Source organism: Cibotium barometz, chromosome 45 (assembly GCF_041138505.1).
Source record: "Cibotium barometz isolate CiBa-2024 chromosome 45, ASM4113850v1, whole genome shotgun sequence".
NCBI lineage: Eukaryota > Viridiplantae > Streptophyta > Polypodiopsida > Cyatheales > Cibotiaceae > Cibotium > Cibotium barometz.
The window spans coordinates 47,901,876-47,917,240 of record NC_141090.1 but is presented as its reverse complement, the minus strand read 5'-3'; the positions used below and the strand labels follow the sequence as shown (position 1 = coordinate 47,917,240).

The 15,365-nt window shown below is 45.3% G+C and overlaps 1 protein-coding gene across 2 annotated transcripts in view; it reads right to left on the bottom strand.

Moving 5' to 3' along the window:
- Positions 1 to 15,365, bottom strand: part of LOC147612835 (calcium-binding EF hand family protein) — a 68,366-nt gene that overhangs the window by 41,451 nt on the left and 11,550 nt on the right. Inside the window, exon 2 of one of the 2 annotated variants that reach the window (XM_086783480.1) lies at positions 3,592 to 3,789. In XM_086783480.1, coding sequence (XP_086639606.1) covers positions 3,592 to 3,789 — 198 coding nt within the window. The remainder of the gene's footprint in view (positions 1 to 3,591; positions 3,790 to 15,365) is intronic. The other variant, XM_086783481.1, reaches the window with a different exon arrangement.

The window sequence follows — 15,365 nt, the reverse complement described above, 5'->3', positions numbered from 1 at the left end:
GAGGAGATGTGTGCCGCTCTAGATGCCCCTTATTCTATGTAAGAGTTCAGTCATGCTCTTCATGCCTTACCTCATGGTAAGTGTCCAGGGGAGGATGGCCTCTCCCGTATTTTTTTCATTACTTTTTGGGATGAGATTGGGGCTAAGATCACATCGGCTCTGTAGGAGATGAGGGACACAGGTTCTATGCCTTCTTCTCTCACTGAGGGGCTTATTTATCTTATTCCTAAGAGCGGGGATAAGACATTGATTGGCCAATGGAGACCTATCACCTTACTTGGGACTACCTACAAGATTCTTTATAAGGCAGTGAGCATCAGATTGTAGCCAATTTTGTAGGATGCCATTCATGATACTCAGAATGGATTCTTACACGACAGGAGCATCTTTGATAACATTTTCTCGTTTTGGGAGGCTGTCGAATGGGCTAAAGCGAGCAATCAACCCTTAGTCATTCTGCTCTTGGATTTTGAGAAGACCTATGATAGAGTGGATTGGGACTTCCTTGAGGGTACTCTTAGCCATATGGGCTTCTCTCAGAGATGGATCAAGGGAGTTTCATGCATGTATCGTGATGCCCACAGTAGAGTGCTCGCTTGCGGTGATAGAGGAGAGCGGTTTCAGATTTCTCGCTCAATACGGGAGGGCTGCCCTTTAGCCCCATTATTATATATCATAGTTGCAGACGCCATGAGCATCTTTCTCCGCTCCACTGCTAGTATTTCGGGATTGAGGTTGCCTCTTCGTAGTCGAGAGGAATTGGTTGACTCTGAGTTAGTTGATGGCACAGCCATGTTCTTGGAGGCTTCACATATATCCTTATGTTCCTTCCGGGTAGCACTAGAGGAGTTCTGTTTGGTAGTAGGGGCACTCATTAATTGGCACAAATCTGTTGGTTTTTGGGTTAGTGATTCATCGAGAGTTGCTTGGGGTGCAGAGCTTGGTTTTACTTGGATCGGCAAAGGATGCACTGCTAGATATTTGGGATGCCAAGTTGGGATTGATATTTCTCCTGCACAGCAGTTTGCTCCGGTACTTAGAGTATCCGGAAGAAGCTCCTCCATTGGAGCTCCAAGAGATTAGATTTAGCTTCCAGAGCTTTGGTGGCTAATCAGGTATTGCTTGCCTCAGCTTGGTTTTTTGCCTCTTGTTGGTGCTTCTATCGTGCGTGCATTGGCTAATTGCGGAGATTGATCCGCAATTTTCTCTGGTCGGGTTTGGATGGCACCTCAGACACTCGTGCCAGGGTAGCTTGGCTCATAGTTATTCAGCCCAAACAAGAGGGGGGCTTGAATATTATCGATCTGGATGTTCAGGGGCGTTGCTTTGCAAACTTGTGGTCAGAGGTTTCCTACCAGGCACTGAACCTTGGAAGGATTTTTTCTTGTCTCAGATTTTCGGATGTACACCCAAGGTCAGGAGAGACTGGATGCCCAGCACACGTTTTTTGTTCACAGAGGCTGATATCAGGGCACCATCTTCCCCTCTTATTACAGCCATTGTCAGAGCATGGAGAAGCATGAGATCTTTTTTGCGACAAAGGCTTCCTAGGTCTTTGGATGAGGCTGACCGACAACCTATTATGTGGAACGAGCTCATTAGGGATGAGGCTGGTCGGCCAGTTGGTGCATCTCGTTATATGCAGTGGTCAGGATGGGAGAGATGTGCATACACAGTTCTTGCTTGGAAGACCTTTAAGAGTCTTCCGGAGGATCGAAAAGCTGCATCCATTCAGCATCTTAGGGGCTCTTGCATTCGCATTGATCAGATTGATGCAGCTATTCCGCATGAGTGGCTTTCTGGGACCTTTCACGGAGACTATCATCCGAGTTGGCTGGGAGTTTTTTCGAGGATAGGCATACCTCTGGAGGTCATTGCTCTCCCGGGCCAGGATGCTACAGATTGCATCATTTACTCTATCATGCCTGGAGGGAGATTGAGGAGATGTAGTATGGAGGAGATCATCCCAGATACTAGGCTTAGTCCAGTGAGGATTGTTGGTCGTTCGAGGAAGCATTGGTTCATTGACCCTTATCCTCACATAGTGACTCATGGCTCTTGGTGTTTGTGGTTATATGGTGGCAATCCTATTAGATATCTTCAGTGGGATCCAGGAGAGTGGAAGTGGATTGATGCCTTCGATCCTTTGAAAAGCCTTCCTTTTTTCAGTTTCACTGTCCGAAATGCCAGGCTTCTCCTCACTCGACAGATGCATAGATTCCCTACTCTCAGGCCTCATTGGGAGAGCTATGATATTTCTCCAGTGATGCAGCGCAGATATTGGCATAGACTTTGGCACTCATACAGAAGGAGCCAGATCTCTCATTTCTTTTGGTTATTCTTACATGGTGGTCTCCCCACCAATCAGTGGAGATCGGTTTTTCAGTGTAGCACCTTCCTGTCCTAGGTGTGCGGCAGATTCTAAGACTGTACAACATTGTTTATAGGCATGCAGCACTGCACAGCAGATTTGGGGTTCTGTAGCCCAACTTATGGGCAAATTGAGTGGCCGAGCCATGCATGACTTGGGGGGCAGTTGCTTGGCTCTCCCAATCCAATCCGCAGCTTTTTTCTGAGGACAGTGATAAGGTTTTGTAATAAATTTGTATGCGTATAGAATATAACTTGTTGAAAACAATAGGATGTGCCAAGGAACCATAACCCTTATACGAAGGCAAACCTCTACTGCTTTACAAAAAGTGATACACCTGTATAGACCTATGAGCCCACCACTTCCGCTTGTTTCTCTCCATAGGTGAAAGTATGCCTGCTCAGTCTAACCCTTACAAAGGCAAGCCTCTACTGCTTTACAGAAACCGAAGCATACTTTCACCTATGAGCCCACCACCACTTCCACTTGTATCTCTCTATAGGTGAAAGTATGCCTGCTCATTCTCCCCTTGGAGGTATGAAAGGTAAAAATCCAATCCATTTGTATACTAAAATTCCTCAAGTGCATTGAGTTGTTTCTGTGACCCCTCAGGTGAAAAAGATATGAGCACAATGTCATCTGCATACCAAAGGCGGAACAAAGAGCCAGACCCCCTGGATCTCTCAATGAAATCAGCCACCTCATCAAAGTATAATCCAAAAAGGGTTGAAGATAGTGGATAACCTTGCTTCACCCCAATGTTACTTCTAGTCTCATTGTACATTCCCATTCAAGTTCTAACCCGTCCACTAACATGCTCATATAGTGCCATTATTGCCCTAAGAAGATCTGATGGGAAGTTTAATCTACGAAGCCTATCAAAGAACTTTTTGAATGGGGCCGTGTCAAAAGACTCCCTGAGGTCACTACTAAGCCTATAAATTGCAGAGTCATATAAGCTGAAAATTCAGAAGGTCCCAATACTGCTCCATCATTTGAGTTGCCAGAATTTAGAAGCAGGAAAAATGCATTACTCACAAATGACTTACATCAATACTACGCATGCCATGCCATCAGCAAGCACAAGGCTTATTCTATTGTTATTTGAGCAAAATGAGTACACACATTACACTTCCATTGTGGATTCAGGCCTTACAAAGATCACTATCAGAAGCATAATGTAGCATCACAAAGGAAAGACATAGTAGCAATTTTGTTACCTGATGGCACAGGCACACCCATCTCCAATCCCATCTGTACCAATACCGTGCGGAGCGTATCAGAGCTGACCTTCCCAGTGTCTTCCACATCCAGTTCAGTAAATAAGTTCTCTGCCAACATTGCAAAATCATCCTCGTCCTCTAGCAAAGACTTTATAGCAGCTCCATCCAAAACAGAGACAACCAACGGATTCTCTGCTAAAATCATGGCAACATTCCACACTATCACATGTGTCTCAAATGCTACCCTCAATAATACCCCAAAGAATTAACGATTACAATGAAAATGACAATGATATAAAACCCAATTAACCATTTTAAAAAATGGACCTGAGCTTAAGAGATGTTAAATGAAAACGATGTTCTATTGCAGCTACGGAACCTTTATTCAGGCATTTATTTGGAGACTCTTACAGTTTTGGATTCGGAAGGAGCAAACATCAGGAGAACCTCGCAGCATGTGTTGAACTCTGCCACATGCATCACTGCCTCTTGTACTAATGATTGTGGACCTATTAGGTAGGGCAAAGATATGGAGGTCCTAATGCAAGCCCCAAAATGAGAAAATGGCTGGTATAAAGTGGAAAAGGGATTGAGTAGGTATACATGTGTTGCACACCTAGAAAGGGCATTTCACTATCTTGAGGCAACATGTGTAGACCACAAGAAAAGAGCACAGCAGAACCTTTGCCAACCAAAGAATAGTTCACCAAAGCAGTTGGGCAGGACATAGCCAAGTTGCCTTGCCAAGTCATTCTTCTGTTGTAGCCGGGGAGACAGCCTATGAAAGGTCTCGAACCCTCAAAAGGCGTGTTCATTCTCACACTTACGGACAGGGCTTCCCAGCAGCTCCAAAACACCTTTGCAACAATAAATCTACCTTGCAAACCCCTTTCACTTCTAGATCCACCACCTGCAAGGCGGTGCCCAACAACATCAGTTGGGAGCACAGTGAGGATAATCAAAGCACATACCCTATTATAAAGGGAAAGCGGAAAACTGGGGTGCATTGTATATTCTCATAAACCTAACCTTTCTAAATACTTGTTTTACTCCTGTCTTTGATTGATATGGTTTGCAAACACTATACTTTTGCAAGATTTAGTCATTCTTCCTTTGTAGCCGCCTGACATTGGCATCAGATCCTGCCTAGACACCACGTATTCAGCAATTGACCTGCACTCTTCACCTTGGCTGAGAGTTCCCCTTGGTTGTCCTGGCCCTTGGAATTCAGCAACCCTTTGTGAATTATGAGATACTAGAGTGGATTTATGCTTTGGCTATTTATAGCCTGGTCAGTTTGCTTTACAGCAATCGGCCTGTTTTGTTTTTCTCCACGACCAAGGGAAAAGCCCTTTTTCACCATACGCTTTCACACTATGGCTCTGTTGGCCCTTTGCACATGCTGCTGGCTGTCCGGGCCTGCGTGCCTGGCTGCTGGGCAGCCCCTAGGCCCTGGCCGCCTCGCTGGGCTGGCCTCTAGGGCCTGTCGGCTGGTTGGCCAAGCCCCATTGGCAGGCCAACAGCCTGCCCAGCCCTTGAATGGGCTCGTGGGCAAAGCCATGGGCCTTGTTGGCCCCTTGGGGTGGCCAAAGGCCTACCCCATGCCCAATGCCAAGGGATTCCATCCCTTCTCTGGGGTAGCCCTAAGGGCTGTCCCCTTTCTACACGCAACCTACATGCTTCTAGACAAATGCCTAGAATCTGGTTGCAGACCAAATACTCACGACACCTGACAGCATTCCACAGGGAGACTCACATCACGGACTGGCCTTGCTTCATGTGTAGGACAATGCACACGTGACCAAGACCATGTATGGGACTTGTACACCTGACCTTGGATGCTAAGAGTGGAGCCCTGGCTAACTCATCCCGGATTGGGGCTCACATGGGACCAGTTTCCACTCTAGGTCCTACACCTTCTATTCGCATATGTCCACGTGGCATCCAAGTGCAGGATGCATGTGACATCCCCTTCTGCTTAACTTGACGGAAGCTGCATAGCCTCCAAATAGTCCATCAATAATGCCAGATAGTCTTTAAAGACGTCTTTGTCAAACCAAACCACTTCGTAGGTCCCTTGGCCTTGAAATTTCGTGAGGAATTGTCTTTGTCTTCGGCTTAAGCCATGCTTGAAGCGGTGCAAAAGGATCTAATCAAGAACCATTACTTCACCTTCATCAACTATGTCAGGTTCCGCTTCGTAATCTCTAAAGGGATTGGACCTGCATATGGTTTCAACCAACTGACATGGACCACATCATGCATAGTCTAACTCTGAGGTAGCTTCAACTTCATGGACACCTCATTGATCTTTCTCTCAATGGGAAAAGGTCCAAAGCTCATGAACGATAACTTTGAGTATCGCTTGACCACATGTTTCAATCGTTGCTTCATAATCCGAAGATAAACCCAATCTCCTTCCGAGAACTTCACATCCCTTAGATCTTTATTAGCCTACCGAGTGTAGGCCCCTTGCGCTTTACCCAACCTGTCTTTAACTGATTCCAAAATCTCTTGGTAAGACTCCATCATCATGTTCACTTCAAGTACTAAAGACGAAGTTTAGACGTTGCTTCATAAGGAATCTGAAGGAGCTGAGTTAGATCAGTTGTAGAGTTAGGGTTTTATGTGAGAGACAAACACAGAGAAGAAGAGAGAGAGAGAGAGATAGTTGTGGGGATAAGTCAACTCATCAAGTGTTGGTGTGTGACTCCCCTATCACACATGTATATTTGCTCAAGTACACATAGTGCACTTAGTACATTAAAAGTACTAAGTGTACTATGTACTATAACTTATGGGCTTGTACACACTACAAGGGTGGGCATAATGCCTTTACCCCAACAACCTCCCACTTAAAGGCAAAGTGCCCTTAAATGAAGGAAAAGAAAAATCAGCATGTACATGATAGTATACAAGGCCATATCAAGGCTGAAACTGGCCTCATCCAATGCCCATCAAGTGTCTGCAATGAGCAAACCGCTCTGGAGGCAAACTCTTTGTCAACAGATCAGCCAGGTTGTCATCTGTATGAATTTTGACAAGCTAAATTTGCTTGTTCTCTATCACCTCTCTGATGAAGTGATACTTCACATCCACATGCTTCGTCTTTGCATCAAAGACAGGGTTCTTTGCCAACTAGATGGCACTCTGACTGTCACAATGCAACAATGGAATATCCCCCGTATAACCCAAATCAGCCACTAACCGAGATAGCCATAATGCCTCCTTGCAAGCCTCTCTGGCTGCAATATACTCGGCCTCTGTAGTAGATAAGGCAGTGCACTTCTGCATCCTGCATATCCATGATACAGCACCTCTTGTGAATGTAAACACATAACCGGTAATAGACTTCCGGTTATCTGGATGACCGGCATAATCCGAATACGTGTAACCATGCACTAATGCATCCTGTTTGCCAAAACAAATGCACATATCCTGTGTGCCCTTCAGGTATCTCATGACACCTTTCACTGCTTCCCAATGCTTCTTCCCAGGTTTGGCCATGTATCTAGAAACCACTCCCACTGCAAATGCAATGTCCGGCCTAGTAGCAACCATGGCATACATGAGACTGCCACAAGCTGAAGCATACAGAATCTTGGCCATATCAGCCCTGTCACTATCCAACTGTGGGCTGTCCATAGCACTGAGTTTCACATATGGAGGCAAAGGAAGACTAGTCTTCTTCCCCCCATCCATATTGAACCACTGCAAAACTTTGCCAATGTATTCCTTTTGAGACAAATACAACACATGCTGATTTCTGTCCCGAAGTATCCGCATACCCAAAATGTGATTTGCATCACCCAAATCCTTCATATCAAAGGTTTGATGCAGCCTCTTCTTCAAGACATCCATCTCTTTACGAGATTTCCCGGCAATCAACATATCATCAACATACAAGATGAGGATCAATAGACTGCCATCCAAAGCTTTCTTGGTGTATAAGCAGTGATCTATGTCACTTCTCCTGAAATCCTGGGATTTCATGAATGTATCAAATTTATGATACCATTCCCTTGGTGCCTGTTTGAGGCCATAAAGACTCTTTTTCAGCTTGCATACAAGCTTCTCCTTTCCATTTACTGCATAGCCCTCTGGCTGTTGCATATATATCTCCTCATGGAGATCACCGTGAAGAAAAGCAGTCTTCACATCCATCTGAATCAAATCCAGATCATCATGAGCAACCAAAGCTAATACAGCTCTAAGTGTGGTCATTTTGACCACTGGAGAGAAGATCTCATCAAAGTCCACACCATATTCCTGCTTGAAGCCCTTAGCCACTAACCTGGCTTTGTATCTTGGCTTTGCATCAGGTGCAACTTTGAACCCACTTGCATGGCAAAACCTTCTTGCCTGTAGGCAAATGCACCAACTTCCATGTTCCATTTTTGTGCAGAGAATCCATCTCTGACTTCATAGCACGCTCCCAAAGAGCCTTGTCTGCCCTCTGTAAAGCCTCCTTATAACATGAGGGCTCCCCACAGTCAGTGAGCATCAAGTAGTCAACCCCTAGAACAAACCTGTCAGGGGCTCTGGAGGGTCTTGTGGACCTCCGTACCCAATGACCATCATTTGCAGGTTGCTATCCAGCGTGCATATCACCTATTGGTAGCTCCTGTTCCATGCCATAAGGTTGAAATATCATGCCCGGTATCTCCTCTAACTGTGGTATATCCATAGGGATATCTTCTGCCATCTCTGGCTGTCCATTTGGACCATTTTCAGCACCATTTAAGGGCTGGTTTTGCTGCTGTAATGGCTGATTTACAGCCCTTGGTTGTTGTCCATGATGTCCATCATCATCAAAGATGACTCTGCCAGGCTCCTGTTGCCTTGCAGGCTCCTTATACATGCATGTTTCATCAAAAATGACATCATTGCTACGTATAATCTTTCTATTCACTGGATCCCAAAGTCTATACCCCATTTCACCTCTGTCACCATATCCTAGGAATATGCATTTGTGAGATTTAGGATCAAGTTTGGTGCGCATTTCCCTGCGTATGTGCACCTACGCAACGCAACCAAACACTCTCAAGTGCTTGTAGGACGGAGGCTTCCCTGTCCATACTTCCTCTGGCACTTTCCCACCAAGCCTCGTGTTAGGTGACCTATTTATGAGATGAACGGCTGTCATAACAGCTTCAGCCCAAAAACCATGAGGTAACGCAGCATGTGACAACATAGAACGGACCTTCTCCTGAATGGTCCTGTTCATCCTCTCTACTGTCCCGTTTTGTGGAGGATCATAAGGAGTAGACAGCTCCCTCTTGATGCCTTTAGCATCACAAAAGTCCTGAAACTGTTTGGACATATACTCTCCACCATTGTCAGAACGCAAAGCCTTTAGTGTTTTTCCAGTTTGATTCTCAACATGAGCAACAAACTTCTGAAACACTGAGAATGTATCACTCTTCAAACGAAGAGGATAAACCCACACCTTGCGTGTGGCATCATCCATAAAAGACACAAAATATTTTGCCCCTCCCAAAGAAAGTTGAGGCATCTCACATACATCTGTATGCACAAGCTCTAACTGAGCATCTTTCTGTCCAAGAGCTTTCTTGTGGGGGCACTGGAGTTGCCTGCCATATATACAATGCTCACAAAACTGAAACCTTGAAAACTTTAGAGAAGGCAAGTAACCAAAACGAGACAATTGCTCCATTCCTTTGACACTCATGTGTCCCAACCGGCTATGCCACATAGAGATTTCCGGCAGCTCGGTTGCATTTACATTAGCATGGTGACAAACACCAGCATGCATGAAGTAAAGAGTGTCCACCTTAGAGCCTCTGGCAATAACCAGTGAGCCCTTACTAATCTTCCACTTTCCACGACCAAATGTGGTAGCATAATCAGCATCATCAAGCTGTCCAGTAGAAAGCAGATTCTTCTTGATCTCAGGCACATGCCTGACATCATGGAGCATAAGCTGTGAGCCATCTGAAAACACAAGCCTCACATCACCTCTGCCAAGAATCTTGCATGCATGGTTGTCACCCAAATAAACTACTACTCCATTGCCACAGCAGTATACCTGACAAACAAGTCTCTGCAACCTGTGACATGAAAGGAGGCACCTGAATCAATGATCCATGAGTGCATACCATGACCATCTCCTGCAAGAAGTGAATGGGCATCAAGTGAAGACGTGAATAGGACTTCATCCTCACTGTCACATGCATGTGACACATTGACTTCTTCAATCTTGACTCCACTTTGGCCCTTTGGCTTTGCATCTTTGGCTTCATCTTTGTCTTTTCCTTTGCCTTTTCCTTTTGATCATTCTTCCATTTGTAGCATTGCTTTTTGATATGTCCCTTTTTGCCACAATAATGGCATTCCAAATCCTTTTTGGAGCGGGACTTGCTCCTTCCCCGTTCTTGGCTTTTACCCCTTTGCTGGGATCTCCCACGTGCATTCATTGCATTGGACTTTCCAACAGAGTTATTTTTCCTGTTTATCTCCTCTTGAAGAAGAGCACCCTCAACATCTGCATATGACAGCATAGCATTCGAATTGCTAGTGGCTGTCCTGAATGTGTCCCAACTCTCTGGCAAAGTGCATAAGAGAAAGGTGGCTTTGAACTCATCGTCCATTGCCAACTTTTGATTGATTACCTGGCTGACAACACCATTAAACTCATTTAGATGGGCTGTCATAGACGCCCCTTCCTTTATTTGAAGATCTATGAGTTTCTTCAACCAATACACTTTGCTTGAGGCACTTTGCTGGGCATACAAGTCCTGCAATCTTTGCCACATTCCCCAAGCTCTCTTCTCTTCACGTATGCTGAAAAGTAAAGAGTCTGACACAGACAACATGATGGTAGATCTTGCCAGCTCATCCATATCTTCCCATTCTTCAGCATTAAGAGAAGCGGGCATTACACCTCTTTCTTTGATGGGCTTGTGCTGCTTCTTCTGGAGCAACACATTATAGCACTGGGTTTGCCAAATATCATAATTATGTGAGCCTTCAAGCTTCTTGATGTGAAGCAATGAAGAGCTCTCACCTGTGGTTGCCATAGCAATATGCAACCTTTGTCAATGCCTGACTCCCTGCAAGATGTGCAAACACTGCACCAAAGCACACAAAGTGCTCACAGTTGTTCTCCCAAAGTTTATCTCCCACTGCGGAAGCACGAATGCAACTCTACTCCCACTGTATGTGATAAAATCACCAAAATCTGGTTGCTGCAGATTTAGGACAGCACCTTAAATGTGCTCTGTTCCCCTTCCAAAGTACTGTACCAAGTGCTCACCAATGATGTACCAAATCTGTACCGGCAAGTACAGCAACTGAAAATGAGCCTTTTCCTCACTCAAATCAGTGTGCAGCCATGCCAAAACTTGTACAAAGTTGTACCAAATCTATACCAACAAGTACAGTAGCAATAAATGCTCTCTTGGCTGTCCAAATGAGTGAAAATCAGACTTTTACAGTCCCCACCCCACTGCATACAACAGTCCCGAACAGAAATTGGGCAAAAGCCCCTTGACTGCAAGTGGATTTCTGAGGATTCAAGGCATAAAAGTCTTGCCTGCTGCTTTGCCAAGCTCAACAAGCATAAAATCTTGAAAAGCCCCTTGATTTAAGATCAATTTTTGATCATACATGGTACATTAACGCACATGAAGGCATCCACAGTCTTCACAATGCTTCCCCCTGGCCACAAATACATCCAGTACATAAAAGCCCCTTGATTTACAGGCACATTGAGTGCTTGACAGGCATCAACACATTGCCCAAAGCATCAAATGCGAGTGCCTGCATGCAAATCAATCCAATCGGCATAAAAGCCCTTTGATCTGCACTGCAATTTCCTGCAATTTAGGCCTGAATGTGAGATTGCTCACATCATACAGCATGTATGAATGCCCAATTGCACAATTACATCAAAAGCCCCAAATTTCAACATCCAATTTCCTGCAAATTGACTCTGATTGTGACCAATGTCACCCAATTTTGCCAATTTTGCTCAAAATTTGAGCAATTTGGCACTTGTACCTGCTCAATTGATGATTGTGCCTGCTCAATTGCAAATCCCAAAGAAAAATTGAAGCATATACCTTTGAAATCAGCTGACTTCTGTTGCAATTGCAGGTACAGTATCTGAATTGTGCAAGTGGACGTCGAATTTGCTGATGCTGCTGCTGCTGCCTGCCGTGCAGGTATTGAGAGGGCGGCTGTATTGCTGAAGGCGACCAAGATGCACGCGCATGCGAGGTAGGCGCACGAAAAGCAACAGGCTGAAGAAGCGAGGCAACCAAGGCTACCAAGCGTACTCGACTCAGGTCAGCAACAAGGCGTGGAGTCAAACTGACAGGCGACGGACTCCACCTCCTTCACATACTCGTCAGTGCCGTGTATTCGCGTATCCGCCCAACGCCTGCGTGCGCTGTTGGCGTTGGTGCGTAGCTCTCCTCGTGGGCAACAGGACCTCCACGGGGACACGTAAGCGTGTCTTTGTTACGCCTTGGCCAGCGCTACACGTGACGAGGCTGTTTGTTGACGCCGCCTCCGCCTAGTGGCTTTACGCCTTGTGGCCAGGCATCTAACACCCAACGCTCACACAGACTGCGCCCAGCACACGCCTGCTAACGTTGACTCCTTGCGCTTCTTCTCCAGGCTCACACGCACAGGCTATCGGCTCTGTAAACCAGCCCTCGGCTGCAACTGGCTGACAGCGAAAGCTACTACCTCCACAGTCAGCTACAGTGGTGAAACCGGTGGCCTTTGCAGTTGGCGTCAAAAAAAAATACCTGTGGACACGCATCCCTGCTTCCTCAAGCAAATGCTGCAGTTGCAATCGCCATGGCTCTGATACCAGTTGAAGGAGCTGAGTTAGATCAGCTGTAGAGTTAGGGTTTTATGTGAGAGACAAACACAGAGAAGAAGAGAGAGAGAGAGAGATAGTTGTGGGGATAAGTCAACTCATCAAGTGTGATTGTGTGACTCCCCCCCCTATCACACATGTATATTTGCTCAAGTACACATAGTGCACTTAGTACATTAAAAGTACTAAGTGTACTATGTACTATAACTTATGGGCTTGTACACACTACAAGGGTGGGCATAATGCCTTTACCCCAACAGAATCCTGCCAATAGCTGAAGAAAATGAATCATTCAAAACTGCTTGAACTAAAGGCAAAAATGATTCCCACTTACCTTGTTGATTGTGGACATAATAGGTCAGCATGTCCAAGGCCAACTGGTTTGCAGATTTCTGACTGGCCATTAGTCTATGGGTGAAACACACTGGAAAAGTTTAGTTTAGTACCAAAATTATCAAACAATGCCCTCAAGAAATGATTGGTAAACTAGTCTGACACTATGGTCCTAGGAATCCCACCAATTAGATACCAATGCCGAATGAACAAATGGGCAACATCTTTGGCAATCACATTGGCCCTACATGGAATAAGCATAACAAATTTGCTAAATCTATCACCAATAGTTAAGCACTGAGTATTACGCTTACCCAGAATGAGAGACAGATTTGTGACAAAATCCATCGATATATATTGGAAAGGCCCTTCAGGAATGGGTAAAGGCTGTAACAACTCTATCTTCTTCCCACGAAGAGCTTTCACTTTCTGACAAACATCACAGTGTTGCACATGAGTGAACACATCTCGCCTCATTCTTGGCAAATAATATTGCCTTTCTACCTTCTCCAGAGTTGAATTCATGTCCCTGTGACCGCCAGTGATGATGGCATCATGGGCATCATGAAGAAGAGCTTCTCTGAACAACTTCATGACACACAAGCAACCTTTGTAGAAAACCATCTCGTATCAAAAAGTGGCATGGCCTTGTGGCATCCAATGCTTGCTCCCACTATGTACCGAACTCCTCAGAATCCGCGTACATGTGCTTCATGTTATCGAGTCGTGTACCAATAAGGTTGAGTCTAGTGTTATGAATCAAAGTCACTATTCCCTTCTTGCTCAAAGCATCAGCCAAACTGGGTTGGCCTTTCCTGGAAGGTACTCGATAATACCACCAAATTGCTGGAAAATTTGGCTCCAGCGATGCTGGCGGTCACTCTAATGTGCACTTACAATTGTCTGAATCCAACGTAATGCCCGATGGTCAGTCCAAACCTCAAATTCTGGACCATAAAAGAAGTGCTTCCAATGTTTCAAGGCCTAAATTACTACTAGGAGTTCCCGATCATAGACCGAGTAATTCTTTTCTATGAGCAGTAACTTACGGGACATATAAGCTATTGGATAGCCATTCTATTGTAGCACAGCTCCAATCGCAATACTACTCGCATCGGTGATTACTTGGAACAGCTCGTCCTATGTGGCAAGCGCTAGACAAAAGCCACCTTGAGGTTCCTGATTGCCTCCAAGTTCATGGAGTCATTCAGATCCGTTGCCTTTTGGTCTTGACACTCTTAAGCAGACCGGTGAGATCCGCCGAGAGGTCAGAGAATTTGTCTATGTGGGTGGAATATGTTTGGCATATGCCCACAAAGGATCGGATATCGTATGCGGTTTGTGGTATCTCCCAATTAACTATCTCGACCACCTTGGCCGGATCAAGTTGGATGCCCTCGGCATTGATCATGTATCCAAGGTAATGAACCTCTAACAAATAAAATTCCAACTTCTTCTCATTGACATAAAGCTCGTTGCTTTCCAGCAACTTCAAAACTTTCTCCACATCAATGTCATGCTACTCAGCCATAGCTGAAAATACCAGTATGTTGTCCAAAAATATGAACGCACACTTTTCAATTAAGTTCCTGAATATCCGAATCATCATGCAGTTGAATGTGGCAGGGATATTCGTCAAGCCAAAAGGCATGACCACAAATTCATAGTGAGCCCGTTCCGTATGGAAGGCTGTCTTGGGAATGTCCCCCTCAACAATTCTAACCTGGTGGTACCCACTCTTCAAATCCAATTTCCAAGAACACCTTGACCCCATTCAACCTCTTGAGAATGTAATCTATCTATTCAAGGCATCGGGAACTTACTCTTGATAGTCAGCTTATTGAGTGCACAATAATCGACACACAATCGAGAAGAACCATCTTTTTTCCTGACGAACAGGATCAGGGCTACAAATGGCGACACACTAGGGCATATGAAGCCAGATTCCAATAGTTCTTGGAGTTGGTGGTCCAACTCCGATTCCATTGCCTTGTACATGCGGTATGAAAACTTGCTCGGGAGATCCGAGCTTGGAAGGAGGTCTACATTGTGGACCTCCGATCTAGACGAGGAGACCTGGGGAAGGAGATTATCCCAAATAAAAATCTTCTGGAACTTGTCATGGAGAGCCTGGTACTTCTTGGAAGCACGGGCCACCGTCTAGGTAGTCTGGATCATCGCACATTGTGCGCCTTTCATGATTTCTCATTTAGCCTCCAAGTGGCTTATGAGAGGAAAGTTCAGGATTCCTCGCTCAAACTTAATGGTTCTGGGGCTTTGGACACATTTCGAGTGATCCAAAAAGTGTGTTTGTCCCAATCAACGTCTGGCTAGAACTTGTGAAACCATTGAATTCCTAGAATTATGTGTACTCCTACAAGAGGGGCAACCATCAAGTTGTTAGCAGTCATCTTTTGTCTGTACACTATGTCAGGGCCTCTGTTGTGGGTGTGCCCGCCCGTTTTAGTGTCTTCCCATTTTTCTTCACTCTCCGTATATTTTTCCTATTTTTCGTGGAGGAGTGGATGGGCTGTCGGCTACCCCCAAATGATGGCCAACTGTGTTTTTGCTGCCCGACTCTTGTCCT